The sequence below is a fragment of the Marmota monax genome, unplaced genomic scaffold (genome assembly GCF_021218885.2).
Source record: "Marmota monax isolate L192 unplaced genomic scaffold, Marmota_monax_Labrador192_F-V1.1 WCK01_AAM20220418_F8-fsc00066, whole genome shotgun sequence".
Classification (NCBI taxonomy): domain Eukaryota; kingdom Metazoa; phylum Chordata; class Mammalia; order Rodentia; family Sciuridae; genus Marmota; species Marmota monax.
Genome location: NW_026692805.1, coordinates 8108357 through 8134337, shown reverse-complemented (window position 1 = coordinate 8134337; position 25981 = coordinate 8108357). Strand labels below are relative to the sequence as shown.

The 25981-nt window shown below is 33.4% G+C and overlaps 1 protein-coding gene across 31 annotated transcripts in view; it reads right to left on the bottom strand.

Moving 5' to 3' along the window:
- The window catches only part of Crem (cAMP responsive element modulator), a 77581-nt gene that overhangs the window by 5214 nt on the left and 46386 nt on the right, over positions 1-25981 (bottom strand). For 14 of the 31 annotated variants that reach the window (XM_058580598.1, XM_058580592.1, XM_058580600.1 and 11 more), the window contains 3 exons: positions 19449-19637; positions 7739-7774; positions 3358-3514 (listed from right to left, as the gene is read on the bottom strand). In XM_058580598.1, coding sequence (XP_058436581.1) covers positions 3358-3514; positions 7739-7774; positions 19449-19637 — 382 coding nt within the window. Of the gene's footprint in view, positions 1-3357; positions 3515-7738; positions 7775-12363; positions 13073-13125; positions 16033-19448; positions 19638-25981 lie in introns of those variants that run through there. The other 17 variants (XM_058580604.1, XM_058580606.1, XM_058580603.1 and 14 more) reach the window with 8 other exon arrangements.

The window sequence follows — 25981 nt, the reverse complement described above, 5'->3', positions numbered from 1 at the left end:
AAAATAAAAAATGTAGAAGTGAATTGAACCTGATAAAATAGTGATTGATTTAATATAAATGATGCACAGGGAAAAGTTAAGAATAAATCCAAACACACTTTCAAATTGCCAGTTTGGTAATATAATTCAACTCTCTTCCACAAAGTCACTAAAATTCATTTGTGAATACCAAGGTTTTCATTATTAGATCATTAAATTCTGGGTCTAGAAGGAAGATAACATTCTATACAGCAACTTACCATTAAATGAAAATTAAAGAGCAATATAGTGAGGTATTTAATTTTTAAAATTTTATTTACCAAGCTGCTGATTGTAAATATCCATATTTCATATTTTACATTTGTGTGTGTGTGTATGTGTTACTAGGGTAAAAATGTTCTAAGCTAAAGCTTTAAATGATCACACCAGTGGATGGTACATTCCTAAATACTTTTAGCTATGGAAAACACCTGTCTCTTCTATTAATAGCTCAGTTCACAGGCCTTGTATTTAACTGGATCTATCCTCAGCATGGAGATGGAATGACATGGCAAAGTGGAAAGGCTGATAAGGCTATAAAGAATTAAAACTGATGCGCTATTGCTAGAAATATAATTAGAAATATAATTAAATATCTTCTATAGATGCCATCAAGGAATAAAAAGAGAGAATATATATAAGGGATCTTTCATGTTAATTATGAAACCTACCTACTTTCCATGAAGTCAAATATGAAGCTTACATTGAGGGCCTTTTGAGGTGACCCTGGTGTTAGGGTAGTAGACAACTCTTGCCTAAAGACTGTCTGATTGCATATCCTGGTTCTTAGGCTATGTGACCTTGGCCAATTTATTACTTAAACTCTCCAAACCTCAGTTCCTCATCTGTAAAGTGGAAATAATAACCAGACCCTTTATCTTAAAGAAATTATGTGAAAGTTAAAGAAACAGTAGGAATAAAGTACTTGAAATCAGCTAAATAGATATTGAGCCACCTAATAGCCCTTTGTCAGCTCCTTTTCTTTGTGTTGCTCTGAAATTGAGATTTAGAAAGCTAAAATAAACATTCTTCATAATCCCTTACAGTTAGGGACTAGAAACCTATTTCTAATCAATGAAATGTAGGTGAAAGTTTTTGGGAGGTTTTCAGAAGGGGCAGATTCAGCTAGCCCCAATTTTTGGCTCTAGCCATTCTCCTTTCTTCCCATCTAATGCAATGCCTCGAAGTGCAGCAGTCATATTGTGATCCTAAGAGCAAGTTGTATATGCTGAAGATGACAGGGCAGGGAGGACACTCCTGAGGCTTAGTTCTGGCTGTACATACCTCTTGATCTGCTATATAGGATCAAAAAAAATCACTTAAAAGTTTAAGCCTCCATTTCCCTTGGTTATTTGCAGTCCAAACACAAATCAATCAGTTATTATTTATTAGATGTTTTTTAATACAAATTTTGTAATTTTCTCCCCTCAGGGAGATTTCATGAATATGTAGGTAGTTGTGTGGCACATTTATAGGAAACCACTGCCTAATATTTTATTTTTCACATTGGCATTTCTATTGAGAAATTTCTGAAATAAAAAATAAGGATAGAGAATAATTGCAAAAGGGAAATAAGACTATTTCTGTGTTTTATTTTCTTTGGGTAAAATGAGACATCAATGAACAATTTTATAGTTTGCATTAATAGTGTACTTCACATTTCTAAACTGACCTTCATAATGTATATTCTATGACCACAGAAGCAATTATATTCAGAGCTCCTGAAATCTCAGAAAATTCATAAAAATATCCATATTTCTCCATCAGATCAAAGTTGAGTTGTTTTATGTTTTACTTTGTTTTGTTTTGTTTTTGTGGGGCTGGGGATTGAACCCAGGGCCATATGCACTCGAGGCAAGCATTCTACCAACTGAGCTATATCCCCAGCCCAAATTTGAGTTTTTTGTTTTATTTGAAATGGGGTCTTGGTATGTTGCCTAGGCTGGTCTTGAACTCTATGTGCTCAGTCTCCCAAGATGCTAATACTACAGGAATGCACCATCCTGCCAAGCTTAAGCATCTATGATAATAGGACTGCCATAAAACAACTGTGATGCTGTGTGAGCCCCACCCATTCAGCCCCTAGATTTCTCAGCAAAGAGCTGACAGTGAAAAGCAGGAACCTAGCATGACTTAGTAAACCTGGAACAACCACTGACAAAGATGAATATACCTTATTGACCTTATCCCTGGTATCTATCTGTTGAGTTCTCCAGTGTACAAAACTCTTATCTAATGATTTGTGAAGCTAATAAGTTTGGGAAGAAGTAGCCAATTCAATGATTCTCATAATATATCAAATCATATCATTTAAAAGACCACAAAAATAAAGTAAATATAGCTACATCTAGTTCACACGGTTACAAAGGACAGTGATAAACTCAAAACTGAATTTTAGGGATCCAGAGGCCACAATTTGTAGGTTAATCAGGATGATTAAGACCACCTTGCAGTCTTGATCGGTTGCAAGCAGATGATGCCATCTGATGCTTTGTTTTCTTAAAATAAGGACATTATTTAACACTTAGTAAGAGGTGACAAGAAATTGTACAAGGAAACTCTTGTACAATTCTGTTTATTTTGGAAATCAAATTAATATGTGCCATTCTTCAAAATAAGAACTAAAACAAAAAATAATATTCAAGTTAAAATAAATTTTTGTTTAAGATTAAATTAAAACTTTTTTGGGGAAAACAGCATTTGATTATATACTGATTTTTAAAAAATATAATTACAGAGACAACAAGCAAGAATATGTGAGAGAAAAATGAAAGAATAGACTGGAAACATACATACTGTAATGTTAGGAGGTATCTCTAAGTGGCGAAGCCATGGATTATTCTAATTATTTTTCTTATTTTGTATGTGTACTTGAGTAGAATTTGTCAAAATAGCACATATTTTGTTGTAATAATGAAAACCAAAGTTAGAAATAGCTGAAAGGATTAAAATTTCAAACATGCTTTATAATTCTTAAATTTATTGTGCTAATAAAGAGTTAAAAAATTATACTTATAATACTGCCTCACAAAGTAAAAGCCATATACAAATGAAATTTTATTTATAATGAAATCTTTTTTTTTTTAAGTAATGTATTTTTTGAACATCACCATTATAACACATTGGGATGTACCTTCTAATGAGATAGTTTAATGGCTAGGTACTCTTAACTAGAAGACATTCTAGTTATCATTACATGCAGAGCACAAACCCACACACAATGCACATAACACTTAACTAGGGAGAAAGAGCTTAGGAAAAGTTTAATTTTTTTAAAATCCCACAGTAAAAAATTATGTGTCCTATAAGAGAGTTCTGATTTCTGGTGAAACAGCTTACCTGTTTTTCATTAGCCTCAGCTCTCGTTTACGTGTTGCTTCTTCTGCTAGTTGCTGGGGACTGTGCAAACTTCCTGGTGAGGCAGCCATCACTACGCCCTGTGGCAAAGCTGTAGTAGGAGCTCGGATCTGATAAGTGGGCATGTCACCTGTGGCAGCTGCAATGAAATAAAATATAGCAAGTTTATATAAACAATTCACAAGTTGATATTTTATATAAAATTAATCTGAAAACAACATACTTTTTATATGTCACTAGAGATGATCTTTTAATGTTAAAGATAATTACTCTGAGTATTACAGGGATCTTAAATAGCAAAGATCTCCTTCAGCATTTATAGAACTATGATATGAATATTTCAACTCTGACTATATTTAAGGTAGAACAATGTCCTAATGCATTTTAGACAAGTTTTTAATCAAAGCTTTTTAACTACATTTCATTTAGCCTAAAATCAGTAGTGTGTTGATAAAATATTTAAGAAACAGTTCTCTAGGGATTGGGGAGAGAAAGTCCTAATCTGTAGTGTTTGATGATTTCCATGATGGAAATACTTTCACAATGGCCAATGTCAAGATAGCAATATGATTTCACTGAATGTACAGTTGGGAAGAAACACAAATAAGTAGCACACCATACAGATAAAAATATGTAAATAATCTCAAGAGCACAGACAAAATTTATGAGAAATGATGAGTTTTGAGTAGTGATGTTGCTTTTTAGTGTAATTCATTTGTATGAGTGTGTATGCATATATATTTAACTTTTAACAAAGGTTGCTTTAACAATCAATTCATAAAGATGCTGAAAGCATAAAATTGGCTATAGCTAGCCAGAAGGTGCTAGCTCTAGCACAGCACTACAAAAATTTTAATTAAGCAGAACATCTCCATCGCTTGAACATGCCAATGGAGAGATTTCTCTATACCTTCTATATCATGCCTGAAACAGTCACTAAAAGTCTATAAGTGCAAATCCTATTACCAGAAAATGTTTGAGAAAAGGGAAGGAATCTAGCTCACTGAGGTTTTAGTTAAAAACAACAACCCAAAACAAATGGAAACCAACAAAGTTTTTCTTAAAAGTGTTCTACTTGGGATTTCTTTCTTTCTTTTTCTTTTTTAAGTAATATATTCCCAAGTATTCATACAAAAAATCATTTTCTTAATATATAATATTTACTTAGTATTCAGATTGAATACTGAAAGAAAATTCTCAAAGTTTCCTTATTTATATTCAAAATAGTCTGTCAACTGCATTAAACACAGCTTCCTAGAAAAGACAGATGGATTTGAGTGATGAAATACATTTCTACCACCAACGCTTCAACTTTGAAAACATATGGTTCAGAGTCAATTTGATATTACAAAATATATACTCTCTCAAAGCTAAATGCAAAAAAAAAAGTTTTAAAAAAGTTATTAAATCTTATAAAAATTGATCTGAACCAAATGCCATTCAAAAGGAAATATAGTATTTTCATAGTTTTAAAAAAGTATTATAACCATTGAGTAAGAACTGAAATTTTTTTCAATACAGGAATTTTTCACCTAAATAGAATACTATCTTTGAAAATAGACAAGCAGTTTTTAAAAATTAAAAATTAAATACTATTTTCTTTTATTTGGTGAATACTAGTTTTTCCCTTAGGACTTGAAGATTAAGAAACAGAATAAAACAAATGAAAAATGTGGCTTTGAGGGAAGATTATCTAAAGGTCTTCCCAGAATTAATAAAAATACTATTTTTAAGGTAGTACTTACTGCCTCTTCTTTTTATAATTTAAAAATAATGGCGATAAATAGTAACTGTGATAAATAATCATCAGCCAATTTCTATTACTAAACTTAGAAAAAGTCACATGTTTGTTTTGATGGCTATTCAAAACATTATATACAGATGCCTCATTAATTTTTATAGCTTTGAGATATTTAAGAAGAAAACCTCTGGTAAACTAACTTAAGATTTTTTTTTTAAATCTCTTTTTAGTTTTTGCTGGTGCATTATAATTATATGTAATAATGGAATCTTCATGCCATATTTAAACATGTACATAACATAATTTGCTCAATCTCATTCCCCAGTAACTTTCCTTTCCCTCTCCTCCTCCCTCTTTCTGATCCATGAGATATATTCTACTAATCTCCCTATTATTATTTTTAAATGGATTTAACTGGAGTACATCATGCTGAGTGAATTAAGTCAGGCCCAGAAAGTCAAATGTCAATTTTTCCTCTCATGTGGAATCTAGAGAGGAAAAAAAGAAAAAGAATTTTAAAAGGGATTTCAGGAAAATAGAAGAGATTCCAATAGAGGAAGGAAATTAAGGGAGGAGGAGAAGGCATAGGCAAGTACTGGAGAATGAAATCTACCAAATTATGCTATGTCCATTGTAAAAATATACCACAGTGAATCCTGTGTGTGTATATATATATATACACACACACACATATATATATACACATATATACATATATACATTATATGCATAAAGTTTATATATATTATATACATAAAAGAAATTATAATGCACTGATTATTTAAACAGCTTGATCATAATGTCAGAGGAGATGCAGTGGAACATAGAATAATATAGTCCTCCCCTCTTTTCTCTTTACCCACATCCAAGGAAGAAGGTTATAGGATAATAAAAGCTTAAACAATGCAACAGCTGGAGGCTACAGGCTTTCTAAAATTGGAACAATAGCCAGTGAGGAATGAGAAATTTACAAGTTACTGTGTTGACATGGGCAGGCAGCCTCAATGCAGGCCTAGTTCTAAGCTTGCTATTTCAAACAGTGCTCACAAAGAAGTGAAAACAAAAAACAACAAAAAAAGAAAACCCCTAATATAAGGGTGCATAAGGGTTTCTTATACTCTTTAGTTTTGTATACCTTTGCTACCTTCTGTAATATGAAGTTAGAACAGAATGCTTACATGAAATACAAAAGCTAAGAGTATCTACTAAAACAAACTTTTTTAAAAAATTGGGAAAAGGGATGGTGGGTAGAAATACTTCACAGATGAAAATGGACATCAGGAATGGTTCCAAACAACTTTTGCCTGTTTTGAACAGCCACAGCCACCTTTGAAGAACCAAACTGGGCAGCATGAAGGATAGTGGCAATTCCAAGTGGAGTATTCCTAAAACATTTTGAAGTAATAGCTCAGGAAAAAAAAAAAGATCACTTTAAAATAACAGAAGGGGATGATATTTCTGGATATATTAGTTTTGGGATGTTAGGTAAACAGGGTTTTATTATAATGTTCCAGATATGTTACATGTTAATTTTATTCTTGTTAAAATAGAGATTATAGTTTATTAGTTCAAGCCAGAAATATGAATTAGTATAAATTAATAGGAATTAGAATAAATTTCTATAATAGCCTAAAGAATCTATATGATGGTATACTTTCAGAGGTCAAGGGATAAATTCCATATATTCAAATGTAATCTAATTAGTAAAGTATGTTAAAAAGATATGGGCAAAGAGAATTTCTTGTTTTTTCTGAAATAAGTTATGAAACAGTGTTAACCTTAGTAGGCTTTAGTTTCTGATGTTATGAATTCAGTGGTCATTTAAAGCAGAATAGAAACCAAGGATCACAGTTCAAAGAAGCATCCTATACTCCATGATGACCATTTCTTATTCCTATTTTCTTATAAAGGCTGATTACTGTCCCTTATAACTAGTAAAAGTGTCCAAAATATTTTTTATTCTAGAATTTCATTTTTATTTCCAAAAATATAGAGGTCATCAGTAGGGCTTAAAAATTACAGTTGAAGATAGATAATATGATATTTATTTATACACTAATTTTCTCAGGCAAGTAAAAATATTAAGACAAGTCAGGGGCAGAATCTTTTTACCTTGGTGTGTCCTATAATCTGGCACAGTATTTGGCATATAATGGTTATTTCATGAGTTTATGTGTATACTACAAAGATGATTTTGAACTTCCTAGGGTGTTGTACAGGTATTTGGGATGATTAAAGTAAGTAGTCTTCCTTATAGACTTAATTATGATATTTAAATCTTTATCACTATGATATGGAAAGAGAGCAACAAGATATGTATTTATTCAAAGTGGCCTTTCTTGATAAAAAGCATTATTTCCTAAATCTTCCCTTAAATAAATCTAACGTGGCATTTTTTAGATGAAGAGGGTTTTAACTATAATGTATTTCCAACCATCTAACTCTTGAAATGAAAGAATTCTAGAGGGGTTGGTGTCAAGTATTTCATGGGAAAAGAAAATTTCTAGAACTCTCAATTCTGATCATTAACTTCATACCTCTATTTGCAAGCTTTAAACATGGTACAGCAGAAAAAAAACATGGGATTTGGAGTCTGGGTTCTAGTCCAGCTCTGCCACTTACCAGCCATGTGACTTGGGGCAAGTTCAGTTTCCTCATCTGTAAAATGGGGATACATTATCTCATTTAATACTCACAATAAACCCTGTAATGTATGTCAAAGTGTCTAGCACAGTGCCTGGCACATGGTAGGCATTCAGCAAATGTTATTTCCCTTCTTCTTCCCTTCCTTAAATTCTGAAAGACAATGTTCCAAATTATGCTTATACTGTATTTGAGTTAAAAGGCTTATAACATCCTTAAATAAATTTCCCCTGGAGTTTCCCTTCTAACAAACCTGAGGAGTCAAAATATATGGTTCTTACTCCTTATTGTGCTTAAAAATATGCCTAAAAACTTTTTACATTTATAATACATTGTTATATCCCTTTAAACAACAAACTATTAAAAGATAACATAAAATGTCCCTTTCAGTGTATATATATATATATATATATATATATATATATATATATATAATCACTTAAGACAGAACCTCAAAAGTGGAGAATATCACAAATGACCAAATGATATACTCTTGTCAGATTGGTAAAAAGAAAACTAAAAAAACCCACAAGTCAGGGTAGAAAACAAAGAAATAAATAAGAAACCCAGCCAAATGCCTATCCTGATAGCTACCAAAGTGAAACAATCTGTCCAACTGTCCAGCTCCCAATATGATGGTGATTTTATTTGACTGTTTATTTGCTGAAGTATCCATAAGTACTAAGCATATTAACTGAAGGAAAACATCTTTATAGAGGAAGTTCCTACCTTTTATTCTAGAATTTCATTTTTATTTCCATGTGCCAGTAATTTTAAATACACCTAAGTAAGCAACAGAAGTAACTTAAAAGTCATAAGTGTAGGGGAGAGGGCTTTCCCTTTCTCCAGTAAGCTACTGGCATCTTCTCCACTTTTGTTCTTCAGTTCTCTCCCTTCCTACCACCACACCAGTGCCCCTAATACCCAAAACAGACTTATCTATGCCTTGTGTCCCATACTGCCAAAATACTTCCTTTTTCCATTGCTCTGGTTTCTTTGGAGAAATTAAATTTACCAAAAATACCTATTAAAGTACTAAACATTTTCAAATTCATTACAATTACTATAACACATAGACCACATGGAATTGTCATTAAATTTTTCAGCTTTATTGAGGTATAGTTGACAAGTAAAATTATATATATTCAAGGTGTACAAAGTGATGCTTTGAAATATATACATATATATATATATATATATATATATATATATATATATATACACACACACACATCATGAAATGATTACCACAATCAAGCGAAGTTACACATAAGGGGCCTTCTTAGGTTGTTTATTAAGTGAAAATCTTTGAAAGTCTGGGTAAAAAATGGAAAGTTATGAATACTTGAAAGTTAATGTTCTATAAATTGGCAAATAAATGCTCTATTGTCCTATGAGAGTAATAATAAAAATTCTAGCAAAAAGTCCAATTTGACTACTTAAAAGAACGCTAATTCACTTTGCATATTTTATAACCAATGTGTAGCATGCTATTAAGACTTATGTTACATTGATATTAATTTATCCATGTCAGGTGAATTTTTTTTTTTCTTCCAGTGCTGGGGATCAAATCCAGGTCTTTGGACATGGCTGGAAGTGCTCTACCACTGAGCTACATTCTTGGCCTTGTCAGGTGAATTTTGAGAGCAATGTAATGTACTATGAGCAGAACCAAGGGAGTCTGAAGACCCAAACTGGCTCACCACTTGGTACATTTAGAAGCTGGAAAGGTCATTTACCTGTCAGGATCTGCGTTCATTTATACACAAGAGTATAACAGTATCTGTCTTGTGTATTTCAATTGTAACCCATGTAAAGTGCTTTTCTATTTCACTATTTAAATATGGTTTCCTTAATGAGGCTCACCCTAATCTTTTAACCTATATTTCCTGCTTTCCATATACACAACTTGATAGTTACTTTGATAGCACTTTCTTCAATTTATATTTATACTTATTTGCAATGTTAAGTGATTTTTATTTTTCTATTTACACAAATGCAAAGTAGCATCATAATTATTTAATTAGGCAATATATTCATATAGGCAAATAAAATGGGTGGGGCAAAATGAAATAAATGTCCCAAATTACATTGCATTAAATTTTCTTTTATTTTAATTGGATATTTGGAGTTGTTAGAGCACTTGCCTAGTATGCATGAGGCCTTAGCATTTCGCATCTCTCCCTTTTTTCTTTTTTTTTAAATAATAGGAAAACAGAATAAAGCCATTTTCCATTTCATCCTCCACAGAACTTTCAAGTTTTATTTAAAGTCAAGATAAGTGATTTGTTATTTTCATGTCTAACATAATTATATCTTGCTTTGCTACCAACTTCAAGAAGCTGTTAAACCTGACCAAATTCATTCTTTTATGTCTAAAACGCCTTAAAAAGTCATGGCCAATAACCTCCTTTCACAAAGGTGAAAATTAAAGATATCATTATCCAAAATTGATGGAAAGTTTGTTGTTAACAATTCAGAAACTCAATTTGAATACAACTTATTAAAACTCAGAATCTAAAGGAAAGAATTATGCTCCTAACATTAATTTATTAATAAAACAAATTTTTTTCTTATAAAAATTTAAATGATACCCAACAGAATCAATAATGAACTATAAACAGACACTTCCATGATCCTCTAAGTAAATGCTGCTAAAATCTTACAGGCCAGTCATTTGTGTTAGGAGCCTGATTTTGGTCTAGATCAATTTTTTTTTTCCCCAAACTGTAAGTTGTAGATCATTAGTGGGTCATAAAATTAATTTCATGAGTCAAGAACTGTGTTTTAAGGGAGGTATGAATATAGCTCAGTGGTAGAGAGCTTCCCTAGCAGGCATGAGGCCCTGGGTTCAACTCCTAGCACCACAAAAAGAAAAAACAAATTAAGAATAGCATTAAAAGAAAATTAGAAAAGGAAGTGTGAGTATTCTGTTTGAAATGTATTTTATATAAATGTAGAAAGTATACACAAACACACACACACATTCACACACACACATACATACATCCACTGTGTCATAATATAAAATATGGGTCATGGTCAAAGAGTTTGCAAGCCATTGAACTAGATCAATCCCATTGGTTTGCAAGTCCACAGTCCAAAGGCCTGGTTCTGAAAGCTGCTCTGCTGTACCTCTGAAAATATCTTTAAATCCTGCGCTCTTTTTGCACTTGTGGAAAAAAAGGCAATATAACTTATTTTTCATTTTAAAATAGGTTTTCAAATAGCATTAATTCTATGAGAACTGAGGAGATTTTGGAAAATAATTATTTCTAAAAGCACAATCAGGATTTGTGAAAGAATGCTCTATATTGCTTGATAGTTTTGTTTCAACATTTGAAAATTTTAAATTGGAAAGGGAATTATGATTAAGCATTACTGTTTAAACTGTGGGGAAAAAATTCAAGGATGGTATGTTCATTCTGTAAACATAAATGTATAAAAATGTTTAATTTATGTTTAATAATTTTGCTTAAGCTCTTTACATAAATAATTGCCTTAACATTCATCTTTCAATATATTCAGTATTTGTTATCATTTTATTTTATTGTAATGCTATAATTCTCATGCTTAGACAAGTCAAATGGGGAACAGGAATTAAAGACTTAGTTAAAAGAAAGATATAAACCAGCAGGGCATGGTAGCACAATCCTGTAATCCCACCAACCCTGGAAACTGAGCCAGGAGAATTACCAATTGGAGGCCAGCCTCAGCAACTTAGTGAGACCTTGTCTCAAAACAACAACAACAACAACAAAGGGCTGGGGCTATAGCTCAGTGATAAAGCACTCCTGGTTTTAATTTCCAGTACCTACCCACCAAAAAGAAAGAAAGATAAACCAATAATGTCTAGAAAGTAAACATATGGACAAATATGCCATTGTTTCTAAGAATCATATGACATGCAGTATTTGAGATCATTTTAAATTCATCTATATCTTATAATAAATTTATCACTTGAGACCTTCTACAATTTACAGCACTTCTATAACTTCACAAAACTTCTTTTAAAAAAAAGTCTTTAAGACAAACTTAAAAACAATTCAATGCAGGTTTTACTTGCTCAAGACAATGGAATGTTTCAATCCAGGAAGGGGGCTGAGACCCAACTAACTCTAAAGAACTAAATTGTGATGAAGTTGTGTAATCACCCATTCATTCTTAATTCAACTGCAAATTCAGAACTGGGTTACAAATAAGAACAGTGAATAAACAATGTTGCAAGCACACAAAGGTCACTAGTAACTAAATCTTTCAAAATCACTTATCTGTAACTAAGACAATCAAACCACAGTAAAGAGAATTACTGATTACAAATTTAAATACCAGAGGCTAGGGTGTGGGGAACAATGAAAAGACAAGCACTTCCCTGACTGGGCACCAGAGAGCACTCTGAATCCCAAGTTCCTATAGATCCAGCAAAAGCCAAAGAACTCCTCCAGGCTATATATAGGCCACTTGTCACCAAGCACATGCAGCGACAGCAGCCTCATCAGGAGGCACAACCTTACCCTTTAATTTTTCCTGAAAGCCCCCAACTTCTGCTCAGGCAAGCAGTATAGGGGGCATAAAATGGTTCCCCTCTTTAAGCAGATACTTACCTCAAGAGAAATGTTAAAATAAGGCTTACATGAAAAACTATTCAGTCTAAGATCTTGGAGATAGAGGCAGTAGTGAGCTAGTTAACTCAATCTGTCAGCAGCATTTGACAAAGCAGAAAGGAACTGACTAAATCACAACATGACTCGGAGCTGACGTCAATGTGCAGCTCGCTTGGAGTTTAACTTTTCCACTTCCCTGCTGAAACATGATTCCAGGAAATGTAATGACGTCAGCCCTTTGAACTCAATTAGCTGAGGAACAGACACCATTTTAAATACAGGAGGAAAGAAACAAGTAGGCACGTAAAACATTCACAACACACTGGTTTCTCCTATCCTGTTTGGAGCTACCTTTGTACGCAGTAATGAAATCGGAAGCTTAATTTTTTACAATGGTGAACACTATGTTTAACTTGTAGCTAGACTGAATTTGCAACAGGTTGCAGATGGAATAATAGCTTATTTTAGTAGGGCAGAGCTGCGTGCAGGAGGGAAAGAGATGGTGAAGGGAGAAAGAGAGGCACAGAGGGTTACTACTTTAATCAAGCAAGCAGTACAGTACGGAGCAAAGAAGCAGTTACACCAAGATGCCTTAAAGAAGTGAGCTAATAATGTACAGATTTATATGTATCTAAAAACTTCTCTTATTCTTAAGCAACTAGAAAGTAATACTTTTTCAAACACTCAGATATTCTTAAATACTTTTTCTAAACTTCAAAAATATCTGCAGAATTAATTTAAATTCCACTTTAAAATTCTTACCTGTTTCATCTCCAGTTACAGCCATGATGGGCTTCTGCATACAGAACTGTCTTGTTTCCCCTATCACAGTTCAACATAAAGTGTTCCAAACTAGCAAGCATGTGCAAGATAAGTAGGAGTATTGACATCACAATGACATCACTAGCCTATCACAGCCATCAATTTGCTTTGTCACAGACCAGCTCACTGAAACCAAAGCCCTATAAAGACTCTTCCTGTAATAAACCATCTTAATGTTCTTGTTTCTCATTTTTAAATAAAAATCTGTTACAATGGTTTCTGGCAAAAAAAAAAAAAAAAAAAGTCTCATTAGCATTAAAAGTTACATGGTTATATCTTACGGAACCACTTCTTTATTGTTGTGTCCAAGGTTTCTAGGTGAACATAAGGGGAATAAACCCTATATGTTTCTCATAATTCGGGAGTGGGGGGGAGTACTTAGACATGTAAACTCTGGGGATTTAAAAAACCCACGAATACACTGACAATCGGCACAGAAATCCTGTCTGTCCTTCTTAGACACTTCTAAATTTACCAAGTAAGAAACATCCAGTTGCCTTTGTTCACTTTCATTTGCTGAACCATTTGTTACAACACCATAAAAGCCAGTTGTTCCTAACGTGACACAGAATTTGCTAATTTTACATGAAGAAAGTAGAAACAGAAATTTTAAAAATTCACTATGCCAATGTAGTATTGTATAACATTCTTCCACAACTATTAAATTAAATTATATGAACTTGCTGATATTTAAACATTTTGGCCAATATAAACAGCAATTTGCTTACTCAACCTAATCATTATTTTTACTGACTAAAGCCCCTTGAAAAGGGTTTTGTGATTTTAAAAATTCATAAATAAATCACAATTACTATTCATAAATTTTTAAATGTGAAATTTTATTTGAATAATTTGAAGGTTCAGCACATGAGCCAGACTATTATAGAAAATTTAACAATAGCATGGTTAGACACAAAGCTGGCAAATGTTCAACAGTAATAACAGATCATGGCCCAGAAAAAAAAATATCTGCATAAAAATAAGTGATGTGTCACTGAGACCTTTTATTTTTATCAATGGTTTGTACAAAAGCCATTCCCTTATATGATGAGAATTCAACCTGACCTTATGTCAATGAAAGGACATTCCATCATATTTTTTTGCCTTATCCAATTAAGCATCTTCCAGGCAGGCAGGAACTTTACATTCAGGTGCTCTGGACATGACATGTCAGATAGTATACGTGTTTCTAGTAATTTTCCAGAGACCCTGCAAAGGTGCTTGGGATTTTTCAACAGAAGACAGGACAAAGTAAGCCTGGAGATCACCCTAGATATCAATCTCAATCAGGGTTTGAGAGTCCATCAAGGACTCTCTTCTATCCAATCATGCCTCAGGGTTTGGGTCAAAGAATACTACTAGTAAGTTTTTACTTCAAACTTAAAAAGTTCAATTTGGGGGCTGGAGTTGTGGTTCAGTGGTAGAGCACTTGCCTAGCATGTGTGAGACACTGGGTTCAATTCTCAGCATTGCATATAAATAAATAAAGTCCACTGACAACCAAGAAAATATTAAAAAAAAAAAAGGCTCAATTTTATTTTTAGCCAAATGTCTCTTTAAACTGGCACAAAAATTCTCAGTAAATATTAGTGGAAAAGAAGAGGAAAGGAAGGCAAGAAAGGAGGGAAATTGGTTGCTTAGTTGATTTACTGCATATATACTATATTTAATATATTCCCCTATACTAGTTAAACTCAATCAATCAGCATATGGAATTAATAACATTTTTAAGGAGGAAGATTATTTCGCTTTCATTCAGTAAATATTTAACATTTATCATATGCCAGGGACTCTGCTAGGTACTAAGGATCCTTGTCCAAACAGAACTTACCATATAGGCAGGATATAGAAAGTCACAACAAGTGTGATACAATGCCTAATAAGGTGCAGTGGGGACCCAGGGATTGTCTAAGCCAGATATGAAGAATCAGGGAAGTCTTCCTGGAGGAAGGGTCATCTAAGATGAAATCTGAATAATGGATACAATTGAGGAAAGTGTTCTTAAAAAACAAAAGGTAAGTATGACAGCTCTAGACAGGAGAAAGGGCATGGTCTATCAGAGAAAATGAAAGAAACAGAGTTGCATACAAAAGAGGGAGAAGGAGAGAGGTAGGAGGCCAGTAAAGGGTCAAGGCGGAGGAAGGCGGAGATCAAACCAAGATTTGGGCCACATAAAAGATTTTGAGCTCTGTCTTACAAATAATAGGGATTCAATTAAGGGTTCTAAGTAGAGGTTGATATGACATTATAGAGTGAATGTTTATGTCGCCCACTCCAAATTTCTATGTTGAAACGTAAGCCCCAGTACAAATGTGTTGGGACCTTTAAGTGGTTAGGTTTTCAGGGTAGAGCCCTCATGAATGGAATTAGTGCCCTTCAACACAGACCCCAGTGAGCTCCTTCACCTCTTTTGCTACTCTTGAAGAAACAACAGGAAGATGTCCATCTCTGAGCCTGGAAGTGGACCCTGGGCAGACACTGATTCTGCTAGTACTTTGATCTTGGACTTCCCAGCCTCCAGAAATGTAAAAAAAAAAAAAAGTGTATTATGAAAGCTATGCAGTCTCTGGTTATTTTGTTATAATAGCTCAAATGGATTAGGATATGTGTTTAGATGTAAATTTTAGGAAGACTAAACTGCAGCATAGAGAACATAATACAAGAAAAAAAAGTTGGAGATAGAGACTTGTTTATAAGAAATATTAGTACCTCCCCAATAATTTTTTTTTTTAAGAGAGCGATTGGGCTGGGATTGTGTCTCAGTGGGATAGCACTTGCCTAGCACATGTGAGGCACTACATTCCATCCTCAGCATCACATAAAAAATTAAGTAAATAAAGTTATTTTGTCCACCTGCAACTAAAAATATTAGAGAGAGAGAGAGAGAGAGAGAGAGAGAGAGAGAGAGAGAGAGAGAGACTAGTAGATTCTAGAATCATGGGGAGGCAATGAAAACAGTCTAGCTGAGCTTTCAGAAATAATCCCCCCCACACACACACCTTCGCCCATCAAAAAAATAAAGAAAACTAAGGCAAGAAGGAAGATGTTGCCTCTGGCAAAATGAGATAAATCTGAAAGCTCTTTTACAACTACCAGCTTCAGAAGCCAGGCATGGTGTACATGCCTGTAGTCCTAGTGAGACTGAGGCAGGAATATCACAAGTTTGAGCCCAGCCTCAGAAATTTAGTGAGGCCCTAAGCAACTCAGTGAAAATTTGTTTCAAAATTAAAAGGGCTAGGAATGTGGCTCAGTGATAAAGAGGCTCTGGGTTCAATTCCAAGTAACACAAAACAATAAAACTAACAGCTTCAGGGCAGACACGTGATGTAGACACCAAATCACAGGTGTGGCAGCCTGAACTAGGGTGATTAGAGTGTGGGGTGTGGAGGAGTAGAAAACATGTGTGACTTAGTTAAGGGGAAGAATCTACAAAGTGGCTTTGGGTAGAGAGGTGCAGGAAGAGTAAGCCAGGTTTGGGGCTTAAAGCAAAGAAGGACAAGTAGTCTATTACTTAAATACAGAAAACAAAAGGAGATTTGTGGTAGGGAAAAATGAAAGTCAAGTCTGGACTTAAGGAATCAAAGATGAGTGTGGACATCTAACTAGCCAGTTGAAGTAGGAGGCATCATCACAGTGAACAGATGAGATCATCCAGGAAGAATGCTGAAATCTAATGGGAAGAGGGCCCTGGATACAATCCTAGGGCACACCACTACACTAAGGAGACTGGCAGAGGAAGATTAGCCCAACAAAAGAGACTGAAAGACAGAAAAGGGAGACAATGAGAATGCAGTTTAAGAAAGTGAAGGAAGCAGAGGTCAACAGTGTTAAGTAGTGCAGAAGAAATCAATCGAGATAAGAACTAAGAATTCAAAATGAAATTGATATTGCCTTTCAGTGAGATGATAGAGTAAAAGGTAGATAGGGAATATTGTCTTTAATTTCAGGACAAGAATGCCCACTGACAACTATGTTTAACACTGAACTGGAACTCCTAGACACTAATATTAAAAAAGAAGGAGGAGGAGGAAGAGGAAGAAGGAGAGAGGAAAAAAAGAGAAAAAAAAAGATAAAAAAAGAATAAAATTTGACAAGAAGAAACTTATTTATATATGGTGTAAATATTCATATAGTTTCACAGATTAAAGTAATTAGAATTTACCTAGGTTAACAGATAAAAGATCAACTTTCAAAAAAAAATCAATATCTATTTATACCAGCAACAACTAGAAAATGTAATAAAAAAATAAGGTATACATGATAGCAAAAACTACCACAAAGCATTCAGGAACCAATTGAGTAAAACCGCCATGGAGAAGAATTTTAAACTGTTTAAAATAAAATCTTACTAAGTGAAAAACTTGTAATTTGAGATTTGTCATTTTAACAACATTATAAAAACTTCAGCTTTCCCTAACTTAATCTATAAATTAAATGCTGTATCATCAATGGTTTTATTATTATTATTACTTAAAAACTCAGTTATTCTAAATATATATGAAAGAGTCATGTTTCAAATAGCTAAATCAGCATGGAAAAAAAAAGAAAAAAGACAAGATGAAGAACTTGTTCTGGAAGACAGAAAGTATAGTACTAGCATACAGAAAAAGATAAATTGAACAGAACAGAGTTGTGAGACAGATCCAAAATTACATAAGAAATTATTGTATAATTAAGGTTGCCCCATAAATTAATGAGGAAAGAGCAAACCAATGATTAGGGATACAGTATAGGGAGAAAACATTAAAAATGGATTTCCAGCTAATTATATACAGAAGTGGGTCCTAGATGGATTAAGGATATAAAACTATAAAGTTCATGGATGACAATGTAGAAAAATAATTCTGTGACTTGTAGAAGAAAAAGAATTCTGGCTTGGGAGGCTGAGGCAGGAGGATGACAAGTTCAATGCCAGCCTTAGCAATTTAGAGAAGTCCTAGGCAATTTAGTGAAACCCTATTCTTTAAAAAAAAAAAAAAAGAAGAGCACCCCTGCATTCAATTCCTGGTACCCCAAATCATAAAAATAAATAAATAGATAAGTTCTTACATAAAAATCCCAAAACCCAAGACTTATATGTATATTATGTAAAGCAAAAATTATAAAAACAATCTCTATTTACAGTTCAAATTTTCAGATTTTTCCATGTAAAAAGATGATACGAGAAAAATGACTATTCTTTAAGATTATTCATTTAGGGGTTGGGGTTGTGGCTCAGCGGTAGAGTGCTTGCCTAAGCATGTGTGAGGCACTGGGTTCAATCCTCAGCACCACATAAAAATAAATAAATAAAACAGAGGTATTGTGTCCAACTGCAATTTAAAAAAATAAATAAATAAGATTATTCATTTAGATACATAGGATTCATGAGTAAGGGAAAATATAAGATTGTTTTAATATTACTATTTCAGTTCTTCACATACTTCTATTATAATCTACATTAATTATAACTTATTTTTTTCCCATACTTGCAAGACTTTCAAACTAAAAGAACTGGTATCACTTGTCTTAAAATTACTGCTATGCAACCTAAGCAAATGAACCCAAGGAAAATAATTAAATTAAAACACAGAATTTTTAAAAACTGTATTAAATACACATATTACAGTTATCATAAGCACAAATAAAATTCAAATATATTTAATTAAAATTTAATTTAAATCTTAGGTAATCCTAAAAGTTCAGGGTTACACCCCAACTTTTATTTCACTACTGTCAGCTTTCAGAAGAGCTAGAATGGGTACAGAAGAATTCAAATATGATAGCAGACTAACACACACACACACACACACACACGCACACACACGCACACACTGCATTTGTTTTGAAATGAATTGTTTAGAAATTAGACTTGAATGTAATAGCTGAGGAAAGACCCAAATTCAGGGCATTGTGGACTATATACTTAACTCTTCATAAAACAGGTATGAGAAATATAGGAGGTACAGCATTTGTAACTTCCAAAAGAAGGCTATTAACCTAATTAAAAATTCATTAATGTTTCCAACTCCCTTTGTCTATCATGTTGCTCTGAATTTAGCTTTCTTTAGAACCAATAAAACCTGCTAAAGAGTGAAAGTCAGATAATTTCTTTCACTTCTTTAATGTATTAAAATATTTCTCCTTTAAGCTTTTTTAAGTGTTTCCCACCCCACCCCCAAACTCTATCTCCTATATATTTCACCAAACTCTAAAATCACCACTAAAGGGTGTGATATAATAATCCACAGGTATTCTAAATGTATTAGATTAATAAAATATACCTTGAACAACAACCTGGCTGCCTGGGACAAAGAACTGCTGTGTGCCATCAGCTGATTGTGCTGCATACTGTACAATTGTAGCACCTGGTGGAGGAGCTCCTGAATTTGTCATTGTTAATGCCTGTAGTCCCTGAACACCATCAGATCCTGGATTAGAAATCTGGATTGTTCCACCTTGGGCTATAGCAACTTAATAGAAAAAGAAAAGAAATATTAGAGAATTTCAGGATTCATTTTTAATAACCCCATATTGGGAGATATACTCTGGGTCTATGTACTACCATTACTTCTCATTCTCAAATTATCCTTATTTTTATATGCTGAATTGATAAGGAACATCAGCTTCATTATGGGAGAAGATACTGAATGACTGATTGATTTCTGTGGTGTTGGAGATGAAACCCAGGGCCTTGCACATGCTAGGCAAGTGCTTTAACACTGAGATACATCCCCAGGCCAGGGACAAGACTTTAAAAGTTTACAAACACCTGAGTATATTTAATATTTTGAACTTTTAGAAATTCCTGGGACCCATAAAATTTTTATTCTCCCTGGCATCCATCCAACTAAAATTATTTAAAAGAGAGTGGCAAGGCAGACAGGGAGAATGCCCAGCTTCTTGGTGTTCTCCATTCTCTCCTGTATTTTTAGTTATAAATAACATTCTGAAATGCTCAGCAAAATTTCCATTAAGCATTGCAATTTCAATGAGTCTGTACCTTCATTCAGCTATTTTTCTAATTTATCGTCAAAAGACAGTGTCTTTTAAAGTAACATATATCAAAAAACTCAAAACTACAAAACTGTAAACTATAACTTTAACTATGGCAGAAGAATCCTGTAATGTAAAATGTTAAGTTGAAAAGGTCTTTACCAGTTAACTCTATTGTCGAATTTGTGCTATAATATTTATCTCTACTAAATATCTGGAATACAACAAATATGAGGTAAGTTCCTCTAAATACTGAGATTAGCTAGTCATGCTTCAAAGTTAACATATTGTCTCTAGGTAAGCGCTCTACCACTGAGCTACAATCCCAGCCCTTATCTATTGCTTAATGACAGAAGATCAACCCTATCTTGGATAGAAAGGGCCTACTCTCAAGAGAAAAATAATCAGGTTGAGAGGGGGATACACCCCAATTACTTTGACTGGTTTTGGTTAAAAGTTTCAAAAGAATAACTGATCAAATGTTTTGTTTTAGGGCTGGGGATGTAGCTCAATGGTAGAGCATTTGCCTAGTGCATGTGAGGCCCTGTGTTCCTTCCCCAGCACTCCTAAATAAATAAATAATGGCTAAAATGTTTTAACATTTCTCTAATGGACAAAAAAGTACTATTTAAAATATCTAATAGGTCTGCTATACTTTAACATAAAGATTATGATTTCATGTTTTAGTTTAAACAGTAGAAATTAATCAGAACCAATGGCTATCCTTTTTTAAAAAAAAGAAAAAAAAATCATACATAAACTAGCTAACTACTTTACAATGAAGATTTTAAAAGCCCATTATCAGAATAACAACATGTATGGATCAAGGTAAGTGCCTTACAGGAATATTATAATAGTATTTAAAACATACTCCAAATATATTCAAGTCATTTCCAACATTTTTAATAGCATTTAAGCAAAGACCACTTAGGTGATAATCTGATAACATAAGCCTATTAGAACTACAGAAAGAGTAAAAGTAACAACAACAAATTTTCAGTTCTTTCACCTAATATTCTAGTACCTACTACAGAAAAATGGGTTAACACTTTTAAAAAGTTTTCAATACAAATGCGTGCTGTTTCTTTAATTCACTGACAGGTTACTATTAGAGTAGGATTGACAGAAACTGAAGAATCAGTTGCAAAATGTTGAAGTACTAAAGCTGAAAAACCCTGTGATAATATTAATTTATCAGGCTTCTTTAGGACATTATATTCTGTACACATTTTAAAAATAGGATATCTTCAGCTGGACATGGTAGAATATCCCTGTATTCCCAGCAATCGGGGAAGCTGAGGCAGGAGGATCAAAAGCTTGAGGCCATTCTGGGCAACTTAGCAAACACTGTCTCAAAACAAAAATAAAAAGGAGTAAGACAGCAGGCTCAGAATTTCAAGGCCAGTTTCTGCATCTTAGCAAGGCCCGAAACAATTCAGTAAGACCCTGGTTCAATTCTCAGTATCAAAAAAAAAGCGGAGGTGGGCGGGTGGGGGTGGGGGCAGAGGTGGGGAACAAGGGAGAGGGTCTGGGAATGTGGCTCATGGTAAAGTACTCTGGGTTCAATTCCTAGTACCAAAATAATACAATATAAAAATAAAAATAGAATATTTTCAAACTATAACTCTCCAAAGATTCCAAGGATTTGGCCTTAATATTTAAGGGGTTTGGGAGAGACCTAACTTTTTAAAAGAGAAATATAAAAAAGCAAGGGATATTGCTCTCTTAGGTCTTCATGCCTGGACATAAATTTTATATTTGAATGGGTGTTTTCAGCTGACAATTAGTTTGATGCTACAGAAATAATGCTTTAAAGGGAAGAGCCAAAGGCATTAGAACCATGATGTGTAAAAGCACAAAGCCTAACACAGAGCAGGAGCTCAACAAATGAAATGAATGGCTACCATTTTCTCACAACATACTATAATTCCAATTACAGAATTAATTTTCAACACCAATACAATTATAATTTCTAATTCCAATTACAGAATTAATTTTAAACACCAATACAATTATGAAGCTTTTGGAATAGTACTTAGGAATCATGAAATAGATAAGAAAAATCTACATTTTCTCTTGTTTTTTATTTCCCCCTTTTCCCAATAATTTTTCCCCTAAAGTTCCAACCCATACTACTCTGATTTCATACTATGAACACACAAACCAAAGGTCTGTTTCTCTTGCCATATTATTTTCTGATGAAGTCAACATATAATTAGATATGGAAAACAAACACCACCATTCCCCCCCTCCCCCACCAAGTGGGCTCCAGGGGAAAATATTTCTACTGATAAGTCTCATGCTTTGAACCTAGTTTCATTTTTTATACTGAAGAGACCCTTAATTTTGGCATTACCAAATGGCAAAGGACATTCCCATTCAAAATATTATCTCTTGTTTGATAATAAACAAGATTTACCAATGCTTCAGGATTCTGGAAACAGGCTTTGTATGTGCCTATCTGTATTCAAAGATTTGAGGAGAAAACTTCTTAGGTTTCAAAATATTCAAGGATAGAATAATCTGTTTTTAGTAAACATAAATCAAGATAAATAGCAGAAAAAAATAAGATAAAATTAACTGAATTTGGACAAGTTCTACTTTAGCATTTTTAAAAAACTTACAGTGAAAAATTTCCAGCAAATGTAAGAGTAAAGAGAACTAATTGTCATTCATTTCCCCTGCCTTCCCCCGTCCCTTAAGGTATTTCAAAACAAACCCTGCATATCAGACTAATCATTTTTAAAAGTTATTAGTGACCAATGAAAATAAAATACCTTTGCATTTCCTATTCATTTTACTCGGGGGACCTAGGCTTTCTTAATCCTTTCCTGGAGTGAAACATGCAACAGAGGCAAAAAGGTATATAACTATGACCACATACATTTTTGTTGATAACATTGAGGAATCCACACTGGTCCATGATATTGATGGAGACTCAAGCAGAAGTAAATGTCTATATACACACTTATTTTTTCCTCTTTTAAGTAATCTTCAAAAATATTACTTAAAATAAATAATAACATTTCATAAAATAATTTAAATTGAATTAAAATTGAACAGTGAGATCGAATAATCATTTAAATTCTATGTCAATTTCCATTACAAATTAATTCAAACCTGCTAGTATGCTATTAGCTCACAATAGTGGTAGACAAAGGTTAGGTTGCTATTATCCCAACTGCTCTGGGAACTACCTAAACTTTTTTTTTTTTTTTTTTTTGGCTAAAGTCTAATGTGCATTATATCCCATAATTAACCCACAACATGAGTTATACCCCATAAGCAAGCAGGTCACTCAACACCTACTGGTTGAATGTTGGACATGATGACCTTAAATTAAGACTTTTTAAATTTTAGACAGGAAAAGGGTAACATCAATTTACTCAGTATATTCCTTCTAAGTTAGTTTTAGCTCATCATACAAACATCTTTATATACATCCTTATATGGTGATAATATTTAGTTTCAAATCAGTATTAACCCAAGAATGCTTCCCCTTCCTCCCAATGTGCCATATTCCTTGAATATACAGATAAGATAATATATCAACTAATCTAAGGCAATACATTTAAAAAAATTCTGGGACACAAAATTGCTTGGAAATCTGCTACTTCCGCTGCCATTGAGCACTTTTCTCTAACAGCTATTATTATCATTAAAAGTATGGAGAATATTACTTATGGGATGAAAATTCAACAATCTTGGTAAAAATTTTTAACTGAAAAAGTAGCATTTTAAGTCCTATATAATCAATAAATATGACAAGAAAGATGAATGAGCCAGATGAGGTGGTGCACACCTGTGATCACAGTGACTCTTAAGAGGCTGAGGCAGGAGGATCACAAGTTCAGATCAGACTCAGTAACTTAGGCCCTAAGCAACTTAGTGAGACCTTGTCTCAAAAATAAAAAGGGATGGGGATATAGCTCAGTGGTAAAGCATCCTTGGGTTCAACCCCCAGGACAATAAATATATAGGTTAGAAAACTGGAAAAAAAAAATCCATGAACAAAGGAGGAAGTAGAATTTGTCCAAATTAAAATTTCATCTGAGGGGGCTGGGGTTAGGGCTAAGTGGTGGAGTGCTTGCCTAGGACATGTGAGACACTAGGTTCGACTCTCAACATAGCATAAAAAAATAAATAAATAAAATAAGATATTGTGTCCATCTACAACTAAAAATATTTTTAAAAATTTTATCTGAGAAAATTAAATTTTCTCTTGATGCTATATTTTTAATTCTAAACTTGTACATACGAGCTAATTCAAATAAACCATGTAAATGTTCTATTATTATTATTATTATCATCATCATTATCATTTTGAAATAAGACTTCACTATTTTGCTCAGGCAGAGGCAAATAGTGGTTAAAGAGCCATATTTACATGAAACAGTATTTTAAATGGTTTTGCAAGTTACCCTGGGAGAATATAAGCTCAGTCACTACTACTAATAATAAGTGCAACTGCATTTACTTTAGAATGTGTACAGATTTCTTTCATGAAGAAATGGTGTTGATTCATGAGTCTCCCAAGAATTCTGAATTATTTAAACAAAGTTCACATTGTCTTTTCATAATGGTGGATAGTGGATTGACCTACTTACCTTTCATGTACAAGAATTCCAGTAAAGATGAGTTAACAGAGACCTATTCTAACAAAATTCCTAGTAAAATAATGTAAAGGCATACAACATCTAGAAAAAGAACAATTTGAAGTCATAGGTGATAGCTTTTAATTGGTAGGGAAAGAGGTTGAGTGTAGTATGGTGGCAGGCACACCTTTCTTGCTTTTGCTTTGTTTTTATGAATTTTCTCATCTATTGAATATATTAAACATCTGATGCAGCAAGTAACATTCTTTGCTAATTTTAAGATTCTCTCAGTAGCCATCTTTCATATATTCTCCTGAGATAGAACAGATTTTCTTTGACCAGAATCACATTACCGTTTGTTGGCTGTGCTGGGGATAAAACCCAAGGCTAAATGCTAAACAAGCCCTCTACCACTGAGCCACACCCCCAGTCCCACTTAACTATTAGACAGAAACTCTATACGCTAAGATCTTTACTTTCAGTAAAGGTTTTACAGGCCTAGCTCTGTTGGTGCTACAATAATAAAACCCACCCTATTTTAATTTTTATTCTTCCAGTAACTGAGGTTAAACCCAGGGCCTCATGCATGATAGGCAAGTGTTCTACCACTGAGCTACATCCCCCTACCCTTCTTATTTTATTTTGAGACAGGATCTCACTAAATTGCCCAGGCTGGCCTCAAACTTGGACTCATCCTGCCTCAAACTCCTGCATAGCTGGGATTATAGGTGTATATTAACATGCCTGGCTTTATGTTTAAAATTTTAAAAACCTATCTTAAGTCTCTGCCTTAAGTCTACACCCTGGAAGTATCCTATTCCAACTTACTGGAGTCTTATTAAACTTATTCCAGGCTGAGGCAACTTACTCCCTGCTACAAAAAAAAAAAAAAAAAAAAAAAAGCTAGAATTAAGAAAGTTAACTTCTGAAAATATCTTTCAACTATTAAAAATGTAATTATTTTTATATGGGAAAACTTGAGTACATATATTTTTATTTTATTTCTTCAACTTAAACACATTTAATTTTTTTGTTTTTAATATCAGTCAACTCATTATACAAAGTTAAAAATAATAAAATAATCATCTTAAAGAACAAGAGCAAAGTTTGGGGGAAAGTCACGCATGGATGAATGTTGAACAAAGAATTAAACCTAAACGGAAAGGAACACTTTTATAATAAAAGGTTATGAGCTGGGAGCAGTGTCACATGGCTGTAATCCCAAT